Here is a 24,095-nt window from a genome sequence, read left to right as displayed (position 1 = left end):
GGATGGAAAGCTCCAGGGTCTTGGGCTGGATGGTAGTGAGAGCCAGCCACCAGGCCCTCTGCTTTCCTACGACATCAGGAAGCTACACACTAAATAGCAGTGGTGCTTCTTGTTCCCAAAACAACTCCGTGTCAGTGGGAAGAGGAGTGTTCTTTCCCTCAGCCCCCGCAGGGAAAAAGGCCCAAGGTTCTGATGCCAGGAGGGGCCATGTTTTGAATAGATGCTTTGAGACTCTTAAGAGGGCAGATGGTTCCCAGGCCCTCAAGACAGCCACAGCCACCCAAGCATGGACTGGCCTTTCTCCACGCTGCCCACCCATGTACTGTAACTGTTTGTTGGGTGCAGAACATGGTTTGTTGGTGGCAGGTAAGAGACTAGAGGGTCAGACTCACAATGGAGTGAATCAAGGGTCTCGGACGCCTTATTTCTGGTGTTCTAGGTGGCTGTGTTTTTCCAGGGCTAGGCAGGGGGTTCTGTATTACTACGGGGGCTGAGGAGCACTCAGGAGGGTATGACCCTGCTCCGCCTAGATGGAATGAAGGAGCATGGCTTCACAGCTCTCCAAGGCTGGCCCGCAGTCCCTCTGAAGGCTGCTGCCGGGGACTCACAATTGAGATGGTCTGGGCTTGCTAGAGTAGGGAGGATAGCGCAAGGAAGAGAGGAGGCCAGTGCCCTCATCTTGGACTTTATCCCCAGATGTGAATGAGTGTCTGACCCCTGGGATCTGTGCCCATGGAAGTTGCATCAATGTGGAAGGCTCCTTCAGATGCTCTTGTGAGCCGGGCTACGAGGTCACCCCGGACAAAAAGGGCTGCCGAGGTACAAAGGTGTAGCTCCATTCTTACACGGGCCAATCAAGCCCGCATCACCTCTCCCTCTGCATGCCAACCCCTGCAGCCTCCTCTGAATTAGCCCACCAGGCCCAAGACCCTATCCGACTCATGCCAACACCTGTGCTTTCGACCCTCCCTGACCACCTATGAGTCTCTGGCATGTCCGCCCTGCAGAATCCCATACAGAACTCAATGGCCTGTTTCAGATGTGGATGAGTGTACCAGCCGAGCCTCGTGCCCCTCCGGCCTCTGCCTCAACACCGAGGGCTCCTTCACCTGTTCAGCCTGTCAGAGTGGGTACTGGGTGAATGAAGACGGCACTGCCTGTGAAGGTAATACAAGGCAGACAGGGTCAGAAGGGACAGTAGAAGCCTTCCTCCCTCTTAAAGAGCATCTCTTTGTCTTCTAGCCTTGGGTTGATCCTGGGGTCTCCAGATTAGGTCAGAGGGGACTTGGGGGGGGGCGGGGACTTGGCACCCAAGAGAGCTCCTATGGTCACAACTCCCAAATTCAGAGATGAGACAAATGGTCAGAGACAAGAGAGAAGCTAAAGCTACATATAATGGTGCACACCTGTAACCCCGGCACTTGGGGTGGGGGTAGAAACAGGAGGATCAGGAGTTCGAGGCCAGCCTTAGCTACATAGTGAGTTTGAGGCCAGCCTGAGCGATATGACACCCTGTCTCAAAAGAGGTAAGCTGGGGCTGGGGCTACCCATGGAGCCTTCTAGGAAGGAAGTGCGTGGGCGGGGTATGCGTGTCATAGAATATGGCCAGGGTTTGCCCTTGTCCAGAGTTCCACGGTATTCTTCAAACTCAGAGACTGGCAAGAGGTGTTATGAGGGAAGGCTTCAGTGGTGGGACTGCCCTCCTGGGTCCATGGCCACAGTTCTCTATCTGCCTAGACCTGGATGAGTGTGCCTTCCCTGGAGTCTGCCCTACAGGAGTCTGCACCAACACTGTGGGCTCCTTCTTCTGCAAGGACTGTGATAAAGGCTACCGGCCCGGTCCCCTGGGCAACACCTGTGAAGGTAAGAGACCCTCCCTGTGTGGAGAACACAGATGGGACACCGTAGACAAGCCGAGCATTTACAAGAAGGAACAAGAGCTCCCCCTTAAACCTAGGATAGTGGGCCGGGGACACCTGTTCCTACTTTCTCCCCAAAAGCAGTCAGGAAAGTGGCTAGAAACCCGGGTCTCGTTGCCCTGAAGGCATTGGTGCACAGGCCGCAGGGCCCAGCAGCACCAAGGGACAAGAGACACATGGGTTTCTTGGGCCTTGGCCTAGACCCTTGAGACTCTCTGTTACGAGATTCTGGAGCAGTGATTCTCAACCTGGGGGTCAAATGACCTTCTCACAGGGATTACCTAAGACCATCAGAAAACAGATACTTACATTACGATTCATAACAGTAGCGAAATTGCAGCTATGAAGTAGCAACGAAGATAATTTTATGGTTGAGGTCACCACAACATGAGGAACTGCGTTAAAGGGTTGTGGCATTAGGAAGGTTGAGAACCACGGCTCTAGAGTGTCCACTGTGCTTTGCAATAGTGTTGGTAATGCCTATAATCCTAACACTTGGGAAGCCTTGTCAGGAAGATGTAAAGTCCAAGGCCAGCCAGGCTGCAGGAGGAGAGAAAGGGGTGGAGTGGGGGAGGGGGGGTAACGAGGAGGGGCAGGCCAGCTGTGATGACGTAGGCTTATAATCCTAGCACACGTAGGAGGTAGAAACAGGAGAATCAGGAGTTCAGGGTCATCTTTGGCTATCTAGCAAGTCAGAGGCCAGGCCAGTGTTAACTACATAAGATCCTATCTCAGAACAATCAAGCAAAAGAGAGTTTCCATTGCCTTCTCAGGTTCCCCGGTATCTGTTTCCTTGGTTTATCTCCCATTGCTTCTCCGTCAAGACAGGGGATGGAGGCTTTGGTTACCCTAGGCCAGGACTATCCGGTGTGAGGAAGCCCAACCGGAGCCGGGCCAGATGGAAAACATCTGTTGTCATCCTCTCCCGTGGCTCTCTCATGAGCTTCTCCCGGAAGAGAGATAAACATTGCAAGCCCTGTCCCCTCATCCCCACAGGTCCCCTCCCCTCAGGCAGGTGATAGGGCCTCTAGAGATATTTCCCTTGAACCTGACCTTGGAAGGTGCCGCCATCAGCTGCCTCCTCCCCTGTGTGGCCCTACAGATGTGGATGAGTGTGAAGGTCCCCAGAACAGCTGCCTTGGAGGCGAATGTAAGAACACAGAAGGTTCCTACCAATGCCTCTGCCCCCGGGGCTTCCAGCTGGCCAATGGCACCATGTGTGAGGGTGAGTACCCCAAGTCTCCCCATCAGGAAGGAGCTGGGCACAGTGAGTATCTGCCGAGGTGAGGGCATCCCGAGAGACGCGCTCCCTTCTCATCCTGTCTCCGCAGACGTGGACGAGTGTGCTGGGGAGGAGGAGCACTGTGCTCCTCACGGCGAGTGCCTCAACAGCCAAGGGTCCTTCTTCTGCCTCTGTGCACCCGGCTTTGTCAGTGCTGAGGGGGGCACCAGATGCCAGGGTAAGACGTCAGTGTGGTCATGTCTAAGGTCCGCCAGCACGGGTATTAGAGGCTTGTGTCTACAATCCCACCTGAATACCATTACTGAAGTGAATAGTTTGCTCACAGCCTGCCCAGGGAGGAGACAATGGGAAGGCTGGGGAGGTGTGGAAGATCCAGGGTTGTAAGGAAGGATTCCGAGTCTGCAGGGGGCGGGGGCATCTCTGTGATGCCTGTGGCAGACATGCATGCTCTCCAGAGTCTTAGTGTCACCCTTCTGCTAACAGAGTCCCAGCCCTAAAGCCTCCCCACAGCATGGCCTGGACAGTCCCTCGATCTTCCTACCCTGAGCTTCTCCTTGACTCTCCTATCGGCTTCTCGAGGTCCAAAGGAAGCAGCTCGGGGCTCTAACAAGCTCTAAAGAGAGCCATGGCTGTATTGGCTGACTGCTGTCTCTGTCCTAGATGTTGATGAGTGTGCAGCCACAGACCCATGTCTACGAGGGCATTGTGTCAACACAGAGGGCTCCTTCAGCTGTCTGTGTGAGCCCGGCTTCCAGCCCTCCCCAGACAGTGGAGAGTGTGTGGGTAAGGACTCTAGGGATTGGACGGGACCCTGCCTCACCTCTGTCCACCTCTGTCCCTGCGTGGTCCTTAGCTCCCTTAGTTCCCATGGAACACAGCATCTTAGGAAATACAGCATTTTCTACAGAACCCCAAGTTTAATGCATTTATTGAGATTCTGATGACCCAAGGCTGATATAATAAAGACAATCATAATCTTTGTGCCGTCAGAGGACACAACGTAGTTTTAAGAGCCGAATACATTCAGCAGATATTCAACAATGACTATGTTTAATGCCTTTTGGTAGGACCGATGGTTATAGACGATCTTGAAATTGAATAAGGGAGATAAATACTGAAGAAAGCTCTTTGAACCCCACTGTGGTGAAAAAGGCAGAGTGCTCTGCTGGGGATCAGAGGGAGGAGGCTGAGTGCTCAGAGCTTCCCGAATGGGGTGTAGTGCTCTTCCTAAATGCTGGGCCGCGCTGGATCGGGGAAATGATCCTGAATTAATCTACTGGGAGTGAGATGAGCGTAACGATTTGAAACGGACCAAGAACCTCAAAAGTTGTGGGATATGAGCTTGTAATGTCAGCAAGGTGGGGCCAGCACAGTGACCTAGCCACACATCTGCCCCTTCTCATGGCCCTGGGGACAGATATTGATGAGTGTGAGGATGAGGAAGACCCAGTGTGTGGAGCCTGGAGGTGTGAGAACAGCCCCGGTTCCTACCGCTGTGTCCTGGGCTGCCAGCCTGGCTTCTACATGGCCCCGACTGGAGACTGCATTGGTGAGTAGGAACAGGGAGGAAGAGGAGGGAGGGCTGAGGAAAGCTGTGGACATCTGGTTTTCCCTGCATTGAACTAAAAACCATTTCTCCCGAGGATACTGTTGGAGCAGTTGTTTGAAATTTGTGTGTTTTCCATACAGCGAAGCTTACAAAGAAATTAAGAGGAAGGTTTTGGTTATAGCTTTCCTGTGCTGGGTCCAGGGGTTGTTTGTTTGCAGATCTTGGTGTTAATAGACCAGACAAACAGGGACTCCCAGCAAACAGAGAGAGCATGCATGCCCTCTACCCTAGTCTCCGTTATCCCCAGACGTAGATGAATGCGCCAACGACACTGTGTGTGGCAGCCACGGCTTCTGTGACAATACTGATGGCTCTTTCCGCTGCCTGTGTGACCAGGGCTTCGAGACCTCACCCTCAGGCTGGGAATGTGTCGGTGAGAAGCCTGCGGGCTACCCAAGGTCTGGGCTGGGAAAGGCCCTTGGGCCCTTCTCATTTCTGCCAATTTTTGTCTTTCTTGAAAGGAGGTGGTACCCTCTCCCGAAACATCCATGTTTGCATGGCTCCATGACAGGACCCCAAAGGGTGGGCAAGGGAAAGAGGATTCCCCTCCAGCTAGCATTGCTGCTGGACTGGTAGGAGAAGGGCCAATCCTGCCCCAGAAGGGGCGAGCACAAAAGGGAAGAGGCCTCCCACCCCACTCACTTCCCTGGAGAACTTGGGGGCTCAGGAGATGCCCAGAGGAGGGAACTGTCCTCTGCGTTCACTGTTATAACCATTTTCAGCCTCTCTTTTCCCTCCCGTGCCCTCTGTCCACCGGTCCCCCTCTCTGCTAATTCATATCGACTTTTGCTTCTTCCAAGTACGGTTCTCTTGGGGGGGGGGGGGCGTGAGAACCCGCCTAGCCGGGCTGGAATCGGGGGCAGGGTGCATTCGCTGCTTCTTCTCTGGACACTAGTCTGTCCCTGTGCCTGGCAGACGTGAACGAGTGTGAGCTCATGCTGGCAGTGTGTGGGGCTGCACTCTGTGAGAACGTGGAAGGCTCCTTCCTGTGCCTGTGTGCCAGTGACCTCGAGGAGTATGACGCACAAGAAGGACACTGCCGTCCTCGGGTGGCTGGAGGTGAGATCCGGGAGACTCGGGCCCCTTCCTTTCCTGCCATTTTCCATGAGGACTCTGTTGCTGGAGGGCTTCTCTCCAGGTTCCACAAAGCCCCGCAGTCCCACAATCCACGTATAAAATAATCACTCAGATGCTTATATTACTTATAAACTGTATGGCCGTGGCAGGCTTCTTGCTAACTGTTCTTATATCTTAAATTAACCCATTTTTATAAATCTATACCTTACCACGTGACTTGTGGCTTACCGGCGTCTTTACATGCTGCTTGTCCTGGCAGTGGCTGCAGTGTCTCTCCCTCCTTCTTCCTGTTTCCCCAATTCTCCTCTCTCCTTGTCCTGCCTATACTTCCTGTCTGGTCACTGGCCAATCAGTGTTTTATTTATTGACCAATCAGAGCAATTTGACATACAGACCATCCCACAGCAGGACTCTGCCTTACAAACACCATCCGCTGATCTAGCTCCTGCCACTGAGTGGGGTTCATTGGGCCGGTGTTGGAGGTATGGGTTAGGAATGGGTTATGGAGGGGACAGGAGTCTGAGTGCCACACATGCCAGCGTCTGCCCGACAACATTTCCCCTGAAGGTCGAGGATGACCTAGAGAAATTCAGGGTGTTATGGGGCACTAGCCCCCAGGGACCTCAGATTGAGTTTATTAAAGACCCTGAATCCAACCAATCCTCGGATGGGTCTTTTAGATGAAGGAGGCCTTGAAGCTGAGCTAATCTAGACCCTCCGCTCCCCGCTGCCATTTTACCCCAGGCTGGACCAGAACTCAGCTGGCTTCAATGACCTGTAAAAAGTCAAGGGGAACTTTGTAAGAGAAAAATGGAGGGGAGAAAGGTTTGGGGTCCCTGAGAAGCGGAAGGGATCAGAAGGATGCTCTTGTGGTATGCCAAGGATGGGTACTACCCATGGGGGTTATGAGCAAATAGTACACTAGAAACATCAGGGGCTTGGGCATCAGAGCCCCGTTCCACCCCATAATAACTTCTTAATTGTAACTTCTTAGGTGCAGTTTCTTTGTAGTATAGGGGAATGATAACAGTAGTCTCGCCTAGTGATGCTCAGGGTACCACATGAGATAATGTACAGCATAAGGTTCTATACAGACATTCTACTTAACAGATAACCTTGATGGCAGTGATGCCTCAGGGGGTCTTGAACAGACAGTGATTAGGGGCTTCTGTCACCCACAGCTCAGAGAATCCCAGAGGTCCCAACAGGGGACCCTGCTCCAGGCCTCACCCGCATGGAATGCTACTCTGAGCACAATGGTGGTCCTCCCTGCTCAAGCATCCTGGGCCAGAACTCCACCCAGGCTGAATGCTGCTGTACTCAGGGTGCCAGATGGGGAAAAGCCTGTGACCCTTGCCCATCCGAGGACTCAGGTAAGGAAGGCCTCAAGGGCCACAAACACTCTTAGGGTCAGTTTGCAGTGTGACACTTATGGAGAAAGGAGCCAGGGGTGATGATGTCACATGACTGTAACTCTGGCGCTCAGGAGGCCGAAACAGAAAGATCCTGAGTTGGAGGCAAGTCTGAGCTACATAGCAAAGTTCCGGGCCAGCCTCTATTATATAACTAGACCCTTAAACAGTGGAGGTGGGGAGACTAACATTCCCTCTCTGAGCTGGGGTGCCTTCCTCCACAGTTGAATTCGGTGAGCTCTGCCCCAGTGGTCAAGGCTACATCCCTGTGGAAGGAGCCTGGACATTTGGACAAACCATGTACACAGGTAATCATCCTCAGCACCCTCCTCCTCAGACTCCACTTGCCCAAGTAAACCCTGGCCTCGTCCCAGGAGATCTACACCCAGCCCTGGCTTCCAGGTAGTTTCTGTCTTTTGAGCTCTGGGGCTTTTCTATCCCTGATATCTTTAGCTGGAAAGTTTTAACCAAGATCCTCCTGGACTATTCCCATGACCCTGAGCTCATTTTCCCTGCACCCTCAAGTCTAGAGGGTGCCCTCTGGTGTTTAACCTCACCTCCACCATACTGGACACAGGTACAGATTGAGGGTGCAGCTCTGCCACACCGGCGAGGGCAGTAGCTATCTCTCTGGTTTCACCCACCAAAGCAGAAACTTTGGGGAGCTCATATCCTCACTGGAGAGTTTCCGGCACTGGGCTCCTTGGTGCGTGCCTTATTCCGAAAGCTAGTCCTGAGGAAATAATGCAAAGAGAGAGAGAGAGAGAGAGAGAGAGAGAGAGAGAGAGAGAGAGAAGAAGAAGAAGGAGGAGGAGGAGGAGGAGGAGGAGGGAGGAGGAGAAGGAGGAGGAGCGTTGCTGGGAATAAAACCAATGACTTCATGCATACAAGGCAGATACTGTACCACTGAACACCCCAGCCCCAAAAGTAGCTTTCCTTGAGTGTTTGCTATGTACCAAGAACTATTTAAAGTGCTTTATGAGTATGAGCATTTCGTCATCCTCATTACAAGAGGTTACATAGTATTTTCGAGGAGAAACCGAGTCAAGAAGAACCTAAGCAACTTGCCCAACTCACTCAAACAGCTGGACGTAGAGCGTCTGACTCTGTTTCCCTTCTTTCTCCTGCCTCACTCTGCCCCGCTTCAGATGCCGACGAGTGCGTCCTGTTCGGACCTGCTCTCTGCCAGAATGGCCGGTGCCTCAACACAGTGCCTGGCTACATTTGCCTGTGCGATCCTGGCTACCATTATGACGCCTCCAGCAGGAAGTGCCAGGGTGAGGACTCACACGGGCCTGCTAACCCCCAGTCCCACTCTTGCTGGGAGTCCCCCCCTTCCTGGGAAGGATGCCCACTGCAGCAGGCGGGTCTGAGGTGAGGGGCACTCTAGGCTGTCAGATACTGTCTCTGGGGAGAGCCCTTCCTGTATGGGCATCTTCACCGGCCTCCCGAGGCAAATCCATCTATGAGCATTGTCTGTCAAAAGGCCACCGTGACCCTGTTCCACCTGTTCCTGTCGCCACAGATCACAATGAGTGCCAGGACTTGGCCTGTGAGAATGGAGAGTGTGTGAACACAGACGGCTCCTTCCACTGTTTCTGCACTCCCCCCCTCGTCCTTGACCTTAGTGGGCAACGCTGTGTGAACAGTACCAGCAGCAGCACAGGTGAGGAGACGGGGGCACGTGGACCATAGGGGGCGCAGAACTGGCCAGGGACTCACATTCTTCCGGGGTCTGTGCCGCCAGAGGACTTCCCTGACCATGACATCCACATGGACATCTGCTGGAAAAAAGTCACCAATGACGTGTGCAGCCAACCCTTGCGCGGGCACCATACTACTTACACAGAATGCTGCTGCCAGGATGGTGAGGCCTGGAGCCAGCAGTGTGCTCTGTGCCCCCCTCGGAGCTCTGGTAAGAGGGTGCCCTCAGGTCCAGGCATAGTTCTGGGAAGGGGGTACTATCAACTTGGAAGGATAAGGAGAGCAATTTGAGCAGTGGCTTCATCTTCCACCCCAGTCGTTCGGGACAAGCATGGTCAGGAATTCCCACAGGTTCTCTTCTTGGCGAAGAGCCCGATGAACCAGCTCACCACGCTTTAGCTGGCTGGAGCTGAAGTCCGGCTCCCTTTCTCCTTCCTCCCCAACAGAAGTCTACGCTCAGCTGTGCAATGTGGCTCGGATTGAGGCAGAGCGGGAAGCAGGGATCCACTTCCGGCCAGGCTATGAGTATGGCCCCGGCCCAGATGATCTGCCTTACAATCTCTATGGCCCAGATGGGGCCCCTTTCTACAACTACCTGGGCCCAGAGGACACCGTTCCCGAGCCTTCCTTCTCCAACACGGCCAGTCAGCTGGGAGGTAACACACCGGTCCTCGAACCTCCTTTGCAGCCGTCTGAACTTGAGCCCCGTTACGTGGCCAGCCATTCAGGTACGTGTAGCAAAACTGGAGAGGAGATAGGCATTACTATTCCCTTCGTTCCCTCCATCTGCCTGCCAGTTATATTGCTGGTGGGATGAAGACAGGGAAGGGGAAAGACACTGACTGGTCACGGTCAGTCAAGACATAACTCCGAAAGGCTTGGGTCCAACGCTGCCATATGTGGCTGTCACTCTAAACCTCCAGGAGAGTATGGCTTTTAGTCTCAGTGTCTTTCTTTAGGGCTGTTAAGATCCACCAACACAGAGGCTGGAGAGATGGCTCAGTGGTTAAGAGCACTAGCTGCTCTTCCAGAGGTCTTGAGTTCAATTCCCAGCAACCACATGGTGGCTCACAACCATCTGTAATGAGATCTGGTGCCCTCTTCTGGTCTGCAGGCAAACATGCAGGCAGAATACTGTATACATAAATAAATCTTAAAAAAAAAAGGAAAAAAAAAAAAAAAGTCCACCAACACAACCAATACAACCCCACCCTTGGCACTCAACAGTGAAAACCTGGAGGGTGTAGGTCCTAGTGAGAGACGGGGGTGTTGGTCTAAACACAGACCTCAGTATTGTTCCTTCTGACCCTCCCTTAGAACCACTGGCCTCCTTTGAAGGACTTCAGGCTGAGGAATGTGGCGTCCTGAATGGCTGTGAGAATGGCCGCTGTGTGCGTGTGCGGGAGGGCTACACTTGTGACTGCTTTGAAGGCTTCCAGCTGGATGCGGCCCACATGGCCTGCGTGGGTAAGTTTGGAGCAGAGAATGACCTCCGTCAAATGGACTGAGCTTAGGGAAGCTGGGAAGTACGCTGCTGCCCCCTAGTGGGCATGTGTCAAGCTAGTGATTGCGGAAGCATCCTTCCATGGATGGTCGCCAACAGAAGAGAAACAGTCCAGAAGGCATAGTCCTGGGCACGCTGAGAGATCACCGCTTCTTGGCTTTTGCCCTTAAGTTGTCTGGCTTGGGGAGGTGAGGCAGCCTTTGGGTGGCATGTTCAGGGTGAGGGAGTAGGGGCAGGAGGTCCCGAGGCGCCCTCCCTACAGCTTCCCTTTTTGCTTCTACAGATGTGAATGAGTGCGAAGACTTGAACGGGCCTGCCGCGCTCTGTGCACATGGTCACTGTGAGAACACAGAGGGTTCCTACCGCTGCCACTGCTCCCCAGGTTACGTGGCAGAGCCAGGCCCCCCACACTGTGCGGCCAAGGAGTAAACGTGAGGGATCACTGTGGGCAGCTAGCTCTCTGGAATTGGCTTCAGCCATAGGCTGGGAACTTAAGATTGCTTCCCTGGCTGGGCAAACATCGTGGCTGGGAAGACTGCAGGATGCCATCAGGCCAGGGCTCTGCAGTCAGGTTGTCGGCCTTGCCTGCTTTTTTTTTTTTTTTTTAATCTCTTCCAGCTTAGTTCTGGCTGTGAGCTTCCATCACTGCCTCTATGCCATTGCCTGGCTCAGACACCGCAAATATTTTTAATGCTTCAGCCACTGGCCATGAGACACAGCCTACCATCTGTCTGTCCTCGGGGCCTCACTGTAGGACGGCTCATCAGAAGAGTCCTCATCCACTTCGCTTAGGCTGTGCGGAAACTTGCAGGCACCTCTTTCCAGCTGTGATCCACACCTCGTCCTGATGATTCCACACCTGGGACATCGGCTACCTCTGCCCTGGGATGGCCCTCCACCATCTGTGGAGCAAGACAGGGTTGGAAAAGTTTGGGGGATGGCTCCAACACCACCTCTCCGAACGACAACCGCCCAGGCAATCTGGTGTGAGCTCTTTTTGCCACATCTCCGCCCTGTAGACCGTCTGTGGCCCCAGGAAGGGGACCAGTTTCCCTCATCTCAGAGGATGAAGACTTTGTGTAAGAAACACAAAGGAAGAGGGAAAATGAGCCCGAGAAGCAGCAAGAGAGAGAAATACAAAAGCCATGGGGAGCTGACATGAGAGGAGGAGCCAGGATTTATACAGATCGAAAAACACTGAGTGGCTTTGGGCAAATGACTCAAAACCGCCGTATAGCCTCTATGCACCAGTAGTGAGGGTTGCCGCAAGACGCGGCACCCATCTCCAAAGACCTTCATTAGCTATTCATGTTCCCTTCAGGAACCAAATCTCTTCTGGGCTTTTTGTGAAACCCAAATTGATGGGCTTGGTCTTGCCAGAGGAAGCCACGTTTTCAGTGTTGTTGATCTCCTCTACTCAGAAAGCCTTGCCCTTGTTCCCTGCAGGAAAAAAATGAGTGTCTGGAATCCCCTCTAGGAGAAGCACTTCCATCCAAGCTAGCTGGGAGTTCAGGAGCATGATGGAATAAAGAAATGTTCACCTGGACTCTTCTGTGCTTGTGTTTCTTTCCTGTTATGCCAACCTTACCACGTTGGTTCAGTCTAAAGGTGAGATTAGAAACGAACCTGCATGTGCTCTCCATGTCCAGTTCCACCACTCCCCGGTGACTGGGCTCCAGTGTGGGAGGTCCGATACTATCCTAAGACAAGGCAGACAGACTCGCTGCATTTCCCTGACTGGCGGTGATGTAACAAGGCTGCATGTGACAGAAGACATGGAGGTGACTGCTACTTCTTAAATCTAATCTGCCCTGCCCTGCCTGCTGCTCTGATCGCCACCCGCCATGTGACTTACTGAATGCCTGCTACACCTGAGCACTGTAACGAGTGTCGTGCATAGATTCCATTTAATCATACAACAATCTCATTTACTACCTTATTCCATATTTACAGGCAAGAAAACTGAGACCCAGGAAGCTCAAATAATTTTCTGTAGGCCATTATCCAGTTGAAGTATCCTCAGCCGACAAAAACCAATGAAAATCTGCTTTTGTTCCTAACAGAAGGGCTACTTACAGTGCAGTGAGAGTTGGGGATTTAGCTAGCTGATAGAGTGCTCACCTGGGGTGCATAAGATCCTGGGGTTCCCTTCCTAACAGCAGGGGAGAGGGGAGAATAGTGAAGATACTTTTTAAAGGTTGACTAAGATGAAGGTTTGCTCAGACTGCTGGTGGCAAGCCTTTGCTGAGACAGACACACTCATGACAAGTGTTGGAAGTGTGTGTTGTACAACGTCTGAAGAGCACATTATGGCAATGTCTTTCACAGGTATAACAGGCACAAAGCTACCCCTTTGACCCGGAAATTCCACTTCTAGGACTTTAACGTTCAGGTATATTCTCACCAAATACGGAATCACATACGTGAGAGGTTATTTATTAAAGCACTGTTTGTACTAGCAGAAGATTAGAAACAACTTCTATGAGAGACTCAAGGAAGAGGATGGCAATCTAAACACCCTGTCCAGAAAGATATCCCGAGGGACTGGGGAAGGGGGCAGTAGAACAGTGTGGGAGATGTGCTGCTATTTGTCTAAAGAGGAGTGGACCGCTAGAAACCTCATCCCCACCTCTCCGCCTCACACCCATCCTTCAGAGAACGCCCTACCATTGCCCAAGCATGCCCTGATGGCACTGTGCTCTTGCCCTCAGAGTTGGCCACCCCTTGTATTCCTGTTCAGCCTTTAGATATGCTGTGTGCACATACAAATATTGCCTTTTATTAAAAACAGAAATAATACATGGTGCATGCTGTTCTACAGAGTGCCCCCCACCACCACTTCTTCTTCTTCTTTCTCTCTTTGGAATGGAATTTTACAAAGTAGACCAGCTAGCCTAGAACCAATGATCTTCTGCTTCCTTTGTGCTGGAACTACAGGTGTGTACCGCCACATCCAGCCACATTTTTTTTTCTCTACTTGCTCATACAGAATTATCTCATGCTGCCTAGTGGTGTAACACACACCTATAATGCCTACATTCAGAAGGCTGAGGCAAGAGGACTATGAGAGTTAGGACAGCCAGAGCTACAAAACAACAGTCAATGGTCTCATTCCATTTTATAGCTGCATACTATTCTATGGAATGGATAAACCATAACTTACTCAGCCAGTCCCTCACTGACAGACAATCCCGTTGCCTACCTTTGTTCATAATGCTGTAACGAGCACTGTTGTACGTGTGTTATTTCCTATCTATGGGATTAAACTCTTGAAAACACTATGGTTGATGGGAGAGTGACAGGCGGATAAGTAAATACTGAGGTTTTTTTTCTTTTCCATTGTATCGCCCCCTTTTTAAATTTGTAGATGTATTACCCACTCAAGAAAAATAAAATATTTTTAAATACAGCTACTGGCTAGCCATTGCTTCAATGCCTTCTCCATTTATATATTTACCTGTTGTTTATAATTAATAATCATGTTTAAATTTCTTAAGCAACTTTCCATCAAGCAGCTCTGTGGTGCTTTTACGGGGGAAGAACTCTGGGAGAGCAACTGCAGACTTCAATCCCAGAGGGCAAGAAAAGCAAAGGAAATCTCTGCCTTTCAGACAAACACACAAACTGTAATGACCCGCTGGGCGATATTGGGCCCTCCGGAAGGCACATCTGTAACATCAGCTCAGAGACACCGGGAGAGCTGGTCTATTCCTTCTATCTGATTGCACCTGCTAGGCGTCAGCCCTCCTCTGAGGCACTGTAACAAAAGACCAAAGGTCAGAGGTCAGTTCTCACAGAGCAAACGCCACCCAAGCACCTTCTTCAGCAGCCCCTTTCTCCCCCGCCCCCACATCAAAATGAGCAACTTTAAAGAACTGCCAAGCACATTTATGGAAGTACACATGGTTACCAAAGGAAATCGCACTTAGCATCATCTCACGTGGCTGTCCTAGCTCGTTCCTTGGCAAACAGATACTTAAGGAATTAAACCTTCATCCTGTCTTCCCAGCACGGGGAAGGGCTGGCTTGGAGGGGTATTAATTTTCCTCCCATATTATCCTTTCAGCTAGTGGGCATGTTTTCTTAGTTTTGATATGTACCCCAGAAAAGCCACATGTGCAAAGCTCCCCTGCCTCACATCCCTGTACAGGGCCTTCTGATCGAGCATGCTTAGTGAGGTACATGGCCACATCTTCAAAAATCATTAGCTTCCGAGGCTCGGCTGTTGGGGGTCAGCTGTGGTCATCAGATCTGTTATTCCTGTCATACACAAAGGCAAAGATTTCAGTGCAAGGGTTCTAAATGGCCAATGGAAGATGACCCCACACAGCAACCGACCCAAACCAAGTCTCAAGCATTAGCAGACCTTATTAATCTCTTCTGAACAGATTTCCTCCTAATCTCTAGAAATCAGTCAGCAGTCCCAACATACAGACAGGCCAGTGCATACAGTTTACACACACTTGTCACTCTCATCATACAACTGAAAAGTATAATTGCACAATAAGATTGGCCAGGATATATCAACCTAAAGTAGGCTCACAGATCCTTTGTCTTCTTTGTGTATTGCATTAATATGATTTTGACTAAAGATGAAATATACTATATCCTGGATCTTTTTTTTTTTTTTTTAAGATTTATTTATTTATTATGTATACAGAAGAGGGCACCAGATCTCATTACAGGTGTTGTGAGCACATGTGGTGCTGGAATTGAACTCAGGAACTCTGGAAGAGCAGTCAGTGCTCTTAACCTCTGAGCCATCTCTCCAGCCCTATCCTGGATCTTTTTATGTCAACTTGACACAAGCAAAAGTCATCTGAGAGGAGGGAACCTCAGTTAAGAAAATGCCTCCACAAGATGGGCTGTAGGCAAGCCTGCAGGGTATTTTCTTAATTGGTGATTGACGGAGGAGCGCCCAGCCCATTGTGGGTGGTGCCATCCCTAGGTTGGTGGTCCTGGGTTCTATAAGAAAGCAGACTAAGCAAGCCATGGGGAGCAAGCCAGTAAGCAGCACCCCTCCATGGCCTCTGCATCAGTTCCTGCCTCTAGGTTCCTGCCCTGCCTGAGTTCCTGCCCTGACTTCCTTCAATGGTGAACAGTGCTATGGAAGTGTAAGCTGAATAAACGAACCCTTTCCTCCCGACTTGCTTTTTGGTCATGGTGTTTCATCGCAGCAATAGAAACCCTGACTAAGTCATACGTCTAGCCTGTATGAGCCCCTTGCTCAATAGTCCCTCCCCAACAGAGAGAAAGAGAAAGGAGAGGCTCAGGCACAGACTTGCACAGAAGCCAATTCTGCAACAACTAAGGCCTTGACAAATCCTCTTTAAAATAATGGGAAGAGCAGGCAGGCTGCGGAAAGAGGTGCCTGTAATTCTCAGGACCCAGGAGGCTGTGGAAGGAAGATCAGGACTTTGAGGCCAGTGTGAACTGACACAGTGTAACAAGATCAGCCCGGGCTACACAGTAAAACTCTGGTTGCAAAAAGACCAAAAGGAACAATGGGGCTCTAGTGGAACTGGAACCATGGTTGAGTGGTGAAGACACTTTCCTGCTCTTCCAGAGAACTGGAGCTTGGTTCTTAGCACCCATGTTGGGTAACTCTACAAATGTCTATAACCCCAGCTCCAGGAGATCCAGCATCCTCTGCTGGCCTCCACAGGTACCCTCACAGACATGACATACATTGACACAGATAGACACAAATAATAAAATAGAAATCTTAAAAAAAAAAAAAAAAAAAGTAGCCGGGCAGTGGTGGCTCATGTCTTTAATTGCCGCACTCAGGAGGCAGAGGCAGGCGGATCTCTGTGAGTTCGAGGCCAGCCTGGTCTACAGAGTGAGTTCAAGGACAGGCTCCAAAGCTACACAGAGAAACCCTGTCTTGAAAAAACAAAAACAAAACAAAACCCCTAATGGTAAACTGGACTTGGTGGCACACAGCTGTAATGCCACCAACTCCTAAAAGAACTGCAAAATCAGGTCTTGCTGGAGCTATAGCATAAGTTCTAGGCCAGCCTGGGTGAGCCACCAGGACTCTGTCTCAAGAAATGAAAGAGAAAAAAAAAATGGGCCCAGGGGTGGAGCATGACTGAAAGATATTTCCATTGATATGTATTAGCAGTGAGTAAAACTTGAAAGCTTTTATGACTTGCCAGGAAGAGAGCCTTTGATAAGAAAGGGCTTGTAGAAAATGCTAATGCTGTTAGTCCAACCAAATAGCTCAGTGTCCCTTGCTATTGTCAGCCCTTCACACCATGGGTGTAAATTACTCAAGAGACTTCTTGACACTTTAGCTGCCTCATGAAGTATCCCTGATAAGTTTTAGGCCTCCTGAAGGCCTCTCTGCCTACGCAGCAAACCACATCAGACCGAATTGGAAAAGCCCAGGTTTAATGGGTAAAGCCCTTCCAGGGGATTCCTGGCTCTTCAGAGAGGAGACAGGCCGAGAGACCAGAAGAACCGTGTCTGTTTTGGGGGATGCCTGTTTTCAGGGATGCGGCTTATACCCCCTGTGGGAGTGGTCTTGAGCCTCTCTGGGGGAGGAGCTGTGTTTGGTGGGCTCTGAAGTGGCGGGTTTAGGGAAAGGGATGGGGAGGGGAGTCGAGGTGGATCTTCCACCAGACTCCTTCCAAACATTCCAGACTCTTTGGGTATAGGAATGCCAGGGTGCCAGGGTTGAGGTCCCACCCAAACAATCCCCACCTCCAGGATTAAGTCCTCTGAGAGACATTCTTCCATAAATAAGATCCATGCATAAAAGAAGCGCTGCTCTTGTTTTTCCCCTGCCTTTTTCTAAACACAGAATTCATTTCTCCCATTACCAGATGGCAACTGACACAGGCTTCTGCATTCTAAGGGACCTTGTTTCTGCCTGCTTGGCCACTGCAATTTAGTGGAGAATATATTTAGCAACAAGAGCTATTCTGCTTGTGCTTGGGAATTTTAAAACCACTACATCAATAATTCATAAAAAATATTCTGAAGAGTAGGCTCTTAGGGGCTGGAGAGAGGCTCACTGGTTAAGAGCACTCATTGCTGCTCTTCCTGGGTTTGATTCCAGAGCCCTCGTGCTGTGTGGCAGGGTCCTTGCTGTTGCTCCCTTTGGGGAAGGAGGCCAAGTAGGCAGAGAGTCAATGACACAGACTCTGGGAGAATGTTGAAACAACAAGCTCAGTTTATTCAGGAAGAGGCAAGCCTTATCTACCCTCCACCCCGCCCTAGGGAAAGGTCTGATGAATATGCATCTGCTGGTGTGACATGGCTGCTTCTCATTGGTCCAGGTCATCTCCAGATCATGTCTCAGGTGCTGTTGCTAAGGCTCTTAGGCAGACCCAGGTTGGCTCTCAGAAAGTATCATTTTTAATGGTTTGGGCTGGCTGGCCCTCAAGCCTGTTAGGGATGAGTTATCCCACAGAGGTGGCTCACAACTGTTTGTAACTTCAGTCTCAAGGTTTGATACCCTCTTCTGGCCTTCACTGGCACTACACACATGTGGTACACAGACATATACAAACACCCATACACATAATTTTTAAAATTTGTATTTGGTTTTTTGAGACAGGGTTTCTCTGTGTAGCCCTGGCTGTTCTGGAACTCACTCTGTAGACCAGGCTGGCCTCAAAATCACAGGCCCCCTTGCCTCTGCCTCCTGAGCGCTGGGAATAAAGGTGTGCACCACCATCACCACTGGGCAACAGTAGGAGGTTATAACATTTAATATGTAGTAAAACTCTTTTAATAATGAAAGGCTGTTAGTAGTCTGAACTGAGAGTGTTATTATCCTAGTAATAGCTATACACAAGAGCTTCCTGCAGAGATCCTAAGCAGTTAAGGAATCTGCTCACCTCCCAGAGTTCCCTTCTGTTTTCTATGCCTGTGATAAGCTTGCTTCTTTTGAGATTTTCCTACATGGAAATATGTTTCTGATACAAAACTCAATTTCCATGTTCTTTGGCAAATTATCTTCCTAGACCATCTTAATTATTAATTACATACAATTTTTAAATTATTAATTACATACAATTAATTAAATACAGGCTTTTGCTGTTAACAAGCTTTTTTTTTTTTTTTTAAAGATTTACTTTTTATTATGTATACAGCATGTATGACCAGAAGAGGGCACCAGACCTTATTACAGATGGTTGTGAGCCACCATGTGGTTGCTGGGAATTGAACTCAGGACCTCTGGAAGAGCAGTCGGTGCTCTTAACCTCTAAGCCATTTCTCCAACCCAACAAGCTTTTTTGTTTGGTTTGAGACAGTCTTACTATATAACCTTGGCTGACAATTTGCTGTATAGACCAAGCTGGCCTTGAATTCATAGAGATCCACTGTCTCTTCCTCTTGAGTGTTTGGATTAAAGATGTGTGCCACTATGGCTGGCTAAAGATTTTTTTTTTTAAAACTATGTTGGGGGAGAGGTATGCAAATGAGTGCAATGTGACCTTAGAGGCCAGAGAGGTTGTCTGGTCCCCTGGAGGTGGAGGTACAGGAGGTTATGAGCCTCCTGATATGGGTGCTAAGAATGGAATTTAGGTCCTTTCTGAAAACAGTAATATTCTTGCTCCCTGAACCATCTCTCCAGCTCTTCCTACAACAAACTTTTAGGAAACCAAGCAGAAGATACATTTGACCAGTAACTCTTCCAGAGTCCACCTGTGTATGGTTTCCCACAGTATTGATAGTTATCTGTTGTGAGTGGTGTGGTTTCTTTTTCCAATGCTTGTTGAAACAGTTCTAGGTTCCACAGCACTGCAATATAACTGTTTCAAGTTCTGTAGCCCATCTAAGTGTCACACCTAAGCACCTTAAAAATTATTAGAATTTGTTTTTAAAAAGCTTTTCTTATGTGGAGTGGAGCTCATGGCTTCTGAATACAAGACCGTGTTATCCAAAAGTCTACAGTGAGTGAAGTTCATGCAAAGGGCACTGGGCTTGAACCCAGGAAACAAGGAACACCATTCGTGAAGAGCCCTGGCGCTGGAGTTTGCCAGAGCTTGAAGAAAGAGAGCCTCATTATAGAGCAGAACTCCTTGTCCTGTAGAGATCTTTTCTATGGACAAATGTTATTTAGGGATTCAATCCTGATGCTGAGAAGTTAACATTTCAGATGAGTATCAAGAATGAAGCAGAAGATTATCAAGACACCACAGTAGAACTTGAAGATGAAGAAACCGATAAAGAAATGTCTAGAAAGCATGAGACTTTGCTGGGAACAACTGGAAGTTTGCCAGGACAGACTGTGCCAATTATGAAGATGAAAATGGAAATAGAACCAATTAAAGCAAAGATGTTCTTAGAGACATGAGATTAAAATGGAAGGCTTAAAATAACTCAAGGGTGCCCAGGAGCACAGCATAATTTGGAGCACAACGTAATCTGGAACTCATCTTGATGGTTTCTGTAGTTGTTACTACTCTCCGGTTGACTTGTAAAGAATTCAGTTTTGAAAACATGCTGTTTTTGAGACAGATGTGTAATGAATGTTATACATTATTTTTCTAGTGGCATTCTTTTGTTTTAAAAATTTGTTTCTATTTTGTGTATATGGATGTTTTACCTGCATGTATGTCTATGTGCCAAGTGTGTGCCTGGTGCCAGAGGAGACCAGAAGGAGGCATCAGATCCCCTGGGACTGGAGTTACAGATAGTTGTAAGCTTCCATGTGGGTTCTGGGACTCAAACCCAGGTCCCCTGCAAGGGCAGCAAGTGCTCTTAAGCACTGAGCCACCTCTTCAGCCAGCCCCTGTAATGACATTCTTCAAAATGGAACTTCAGCCCTGCATCTTCAGATACACATGTACACACAGGGCTGCTTCCTAAGGACTTTGATTTTATCTATCTACACATAGAGGGGGGAAGCTCTCCACTTACTGAAATACATTGCTATAAACTAGTGCCATTGTTTAAACTACCCTTATATTTATATTTTTACTTCATTAATCCTGGCAAGTCAATTTACATACTTCAGAATCAAATGTTATAAGAACTCAGCAAATATAGCTTATCAAGAACAAGCATTTGCTGGGGGGTGGTGGCACACGCCTTTAATCCCAGCACTCAAGAGGCAGAGCCAGGTGGACTCTGTGAGTTCGAGGCCAGCCTGGTCTACAGGGTGAGATCCAGCCTGAAGCATTTGAATGTTGAGGTTATTGTCAGTTTATAGTAGATATATTTTGTTTGTTTACATAGGCAGTTAATTGAGTTACTTTTTAAAACTTACTTATTTATATGAGTGCTCTATGTGCATGCATACCTTTATGCCAGAAGAGGCATCAGATTCCACTACAGATGGTTGTGAGCCACCATGTGGTTGCTGGGAATTGAACTCAAGACCTCCAGAAGAGCAGCCAGTGCTCTTAACGCATGAGCCATCTCTCCAGCTCCCTAATTGGGTTACTTTTTGATGTTCTATAAAAAAAGCTTTTCTTTTGGCTGGGCAGTGGTGATGCATGCCTTTAATCCCAGTACTTGGGAGGCACAGGCAGGTGGATCTCTATGAGTTAGATGGCAGCCTGGTCTACAGAGTGAATTCCAGGACGGCCAGGACTATATAGAGAAATCCTGTTTTGGAAAACAAAACCCAAAAAAGCTTTCCATTCTAATGATCACTGGCTTGCAAAATTTGTTGTACATCTGAAACCCAAATATTACTGGTCATCTTATATTTAACCACTCTTGAAAAAGTCCTTTCTATTACCTACAAATAATGAAGGAACCACTTCCCCTAATCATAAAACCAAAGATATTTTATAGATAAGATAGGTGAAGCAACATATTCTACATGAATTCAATTACTAAATGGTCAGAGAATCTTAAAGCACCTCTATGGGCATGGAATAGAAAGGCTATTTTTCAAGTAATTCAGGTGTCAACAGGGGTCTGGCCAAATTTGTTTTTTGGGGGACCAGGGGTTATCTCTTGGTTTATAAAACCTAGCAGATTCAGGATTATGAAAATAAAATGTATTTTCCCTATAATATTATAAGTGGAAAATGGCTTCCTAGGACACAAGAATAAATCTTAACCCATTCTATGTGTGCAATAAAGCTGGGCTGGTGACACAGGCCTGTCATCCCAACTGACTGGGACACCAAGACTGGAGGATTGACAGTTCAAGGCCTGCCAGAACTACAGAGGGAACTCATGGCCAGACTGGGAAATTTTGTGAGACTCTGTCTCCAAAGAAAAATTAAAGCAGCCTAGGAACATAATTGAAGTGCTGGAGCAGTGGTTCTCAGCCTTCCTAATGCCTCAATTCTTCAACAGTTCCTCATGCTGTGGTGACCCCCAACCATAAAATTATTTTCTTTGCTACTTCGTAACTGTAATTTTGCTACTGTTATGAAACATAATGTAAATATTTGATGTGCAGGATATCTGATATGTGACTCCCAATGTGACTGATATGAGAACCTCTGTGCTCAAGTGTTTGCCTAGCAGGTACAATGACCTAGGTCCAATGGGGTAGGGGCACAAACACACACACACACACACAAACACACACACACACACACACACAGAAAAAAAAAAGAGAGAAGAGAGAGAAGAGAGAGAGAGAGAGAGAGAGAACAAAAAGAAAAAGGAATGAACCAGGCCTGGTAGTAACATGTCTAAGAGGGATGGAAGGAAGGAAGGAAAGAATAATAGATGGAAGGGAGGAAGAGAATATTTTCGTTTGCCTTTCTAATTCATTCTGGTTACTGGTGTTCAAGCTACCCAAACTGTGATCCCGACTGAAAACACAATAAGGAATAGTTTAAGATGATGCTTTATACATAGCTATACACATATATACAAACAATTCTTAAGGTAGAGAAGTTAACTCCAAACTTTGGAGTCTTGGAAGTGCTACAGATTATACTGGGTTCCAACCAGTGATTAAAGTTGAGGTAACAGCATTTGGCCTTGGCCTTAACATTGTGCCAGGGAAGGGGAGAGTGTTGTGGCCAAGAGTAAAAGCTTCATGTTCCATAATTAATAGTGGTAAAAATAAAACACTCCTGGATTAAATTATAAATAAAGTGAGAATGGGACATGATAAGAAAGAAATCTCCAGAATTCTGTTCCCAGGTTTTTCACACTGGTACAACTGGTGGCAATCCCAAGGTCATCTGTCACTGTGTCAGATTTTGATAGAGAAAGATGACCCACAGGAGCAGCCTTGCTGGGCTTGGGGGTTATTCAACACTTGAAAGGAGCTTCGGATGAGTTCCTGGCTGAAGTCCACCTGGGCCCCTTTCACGAAGGCCAGGCTATCTCGATCAACCACCACTCGCGCCCCACCCTGTTCAAATACCCTGTAAAGACAAGAGGAAAGCATTAATGACGAACATCACAAACGCCACGGACCCAACACCTTGTGACTGAGACCACAGGTGCTCATCCTGTTCTCCAATACATGAAATACTGCTTAGGACTTCTTTCAGGTGCTGACTTGACATGAAGCAAAAAGACTCAATGTAATGAATAGGAGAAATAGTTAGGGACTTGGCCTGAATCTAGTCTAGCCTCTCTCAACTGACTACCCAACGGACTCTAAGTAAGCCAATGTCCTTCCTTATTTTGAAACAAGAGGACAAATCTTTGCCGTACCCTCACACAGTATGGGGAAGGTGATGGGTGTTGAGCATCCCTAAACGCTTTTACGTTTGGAATAAAAGCGTATCTGAAACTGGGGTCACTTGTATCCCTCTTACACACAGCCTCTAGCGACCCATCCGTCCTCCTTGCCTGTCGTCGGGGTTAATAACTGTATCCAGTGAAAATTTGTATTGGAATCCGGAGCATCCACCTCCCTCCACTTGCAGCCTGAGGAATTCTGACCCTTCGGTGATTTCCAGAAGCCTCTGAAACGTAGGAAAGGGGATCAAGAACGCCAAGCCGGCGGCGATAAAGGGGTGGAGGACAGGGAACTCTTTTAAGAGCCCTCCTGGGCCCCGTCGCCCCGCCACCGGCCTCCTACCTGGACGCAGCTGTCGGTGAGGCGGATCTGTCCCTCGCCAGCCTCTGGAACGGAGGACGTCGCTTCCCACCGGGTCCAAAGCCCGGGAGAGGGCGCGAGGAGCCTGCGATGTGGAGGAGGAGGATGAGTCCAGGGGCCAAAGTGGCACCCGATGAGCCGCCACGGCTGTCTCGCACCCAAACCTGGCGACGCCTGCATCTGAACGGCCAAACCTTCACCTCCCCGACCGTGAGCTTGAGTCTCACCTCCGTCCCGGAGGCGCAGAACCCACCACCCTCCCTAAGTGACCTTCCACCCTCGGTACCTGCCCAGGCGCCAGGGAATGACCGCCCTGAACGCCGCGGCCGTTAGCGACAAGGACCTGGCGGCCGCCATCTTGCCCCGTAAGCTCCGCCCCCAGCATGGTCCAAATCCCCGCCTTGGCCTGGGCTTCGGGAGGCGGGGAGATGGGCCAGGGGCGGGGTTTGCGCTGAGTCTCCGCCCCTAAGTGTGCCTATTGGATAATGAGATCAGAGGGCTTTGATTGGCTGAAGATGCTTCCAATTGCCAACGCGGGGCGGTGACCAATCGAGTGGGGCGCACGCAAGGAAGAGCGGGATCTCTGCAGGCAGCGCCTGGGAGCGGAAGAGATGGGCGGAGATAAAGGGCAAGCAGCTG

General features: G+C 49.2%; 2 protein-coding genes across 2 annotated transcripts in view; one reads left to right on the top strand and one right to left on the bottom strand.

Annotated features, from left to right (window-relative positions):
• Ltbp2 (latent transforming growth factor beta binding protein 2) overlaps positions 1 to 12,014 on the top strand; it is an 86,836-nt gene extending 74,822 nt beyond the window's left edge. Inside the window, exons 20-36 of the mRNA XM_028876692.2 lie at positions 697 to 819; positions 1,040 to 1,165; positions 1,738 to 1,863; positions 3,022 to 3,144; positions 3,251 to 3,379; positions 3,823 to 3,945; positions 4,580 to 4,711; positions 5,019 to 5,144; positions 5,687 to 5,830; positions 7,030 to 7,221; positions 7,485 to 7,568; positions 8,409 to 8,537; positions 8,786 to 8,926; positions 9,008 to 9,175; positions 9,411 to 9,692; positions 10,282 to 10,431; positions 10,752 to 12,014. Coding sequence (XP_028732525.1) covers positions 697 to 819; positions 1,040 to 1,165; positions 1,738 to 1,863; positions 3,022 to 3,144; positions 3,251 to 3,379; positions 3,823 to 3,945; positions 4,580 to 4,711; positions 5,019 to 5,144; positions 5,687 to 5,830; positions 7,030 to 7,221; positions 7,485 to 7,568; positions 8,409 to 8,537; positions 8,786 to 8,926; positions 9,008 to 9,175; positions 9,411 to 9,692; positions 10,282 to 10,431; positions 10,752 to 10,897 — 2,444 coding nt within the window. The 3' untranslated portion in view covers positions 10,898 to 12,014. The remainder of the gene's footprint in view (positions 1 to 696; positions 820 to 1,039; positions 1,166 to 1,737; positions 1,864 to 3,021; positions 3,145 to 3,250; positions 3,380 to 3,822; positions 3,946 to 4,579; positions 4,712 to 5,018; positions 5,145 to 5,686; positions 5,831 to 7,029; positions 7,222 to 7,484; positions 7,569 to 8,408; positions 8,538 to 8,785; positions 8,927 to 9,007; positions 9,176 to 9,410; positions 9,693 to 10,281; positions 10,432 to 10,751) is intronic.
• Positions 12,015 to 22,227: 10,213 nt separating this feature from the next.
• Isca2 (iron-sulfur cluster assembly 2) lies at positions 22,228 to 23,853 on the bottom strand. Its single transcript, XM_028877904.2, has 4 exons — positions 23,743 to 23,853; positions 23,439 to 23,541; positions 23,207 to 23,322; positions 22,228 to 22,773 (listed from the first exon to the last, which is right to left on the bottom strand). Exons 1-4 carry the CDS (start codon positions 23,811 to 23,813, stop codon positions 22,599 to 22,601), a joined length of 465 nt encoding a protein of 154 aa, XP_028733737.1. The 5' UTR covers positions 23,814 to 23,853; the 3' UTR covers positions 22,228 to 22,598.
• Positions 23,854 to 24,095: the final 242 nt, after the last annotated feature.

Source organism: Peromyscus leucopus, chromosome 14 (genome assembly GCF_004664715.2).
Source record: "Peromyscus leucopus breed LL Stock chromosome 14, UCI_PerLeu_2.1, whole genome shotgun sequence".
NCBI classification, from domain to species: domain Eukaryota; kingdom Metazoa; phylum Chordata; class Mammalia; order Rodentia; family Cricetidae; genus Peromyscus; species Peromyscus leucopus.
This window is presented reverse-complemented; position numbering and strand designations above follow the sequence as displayed.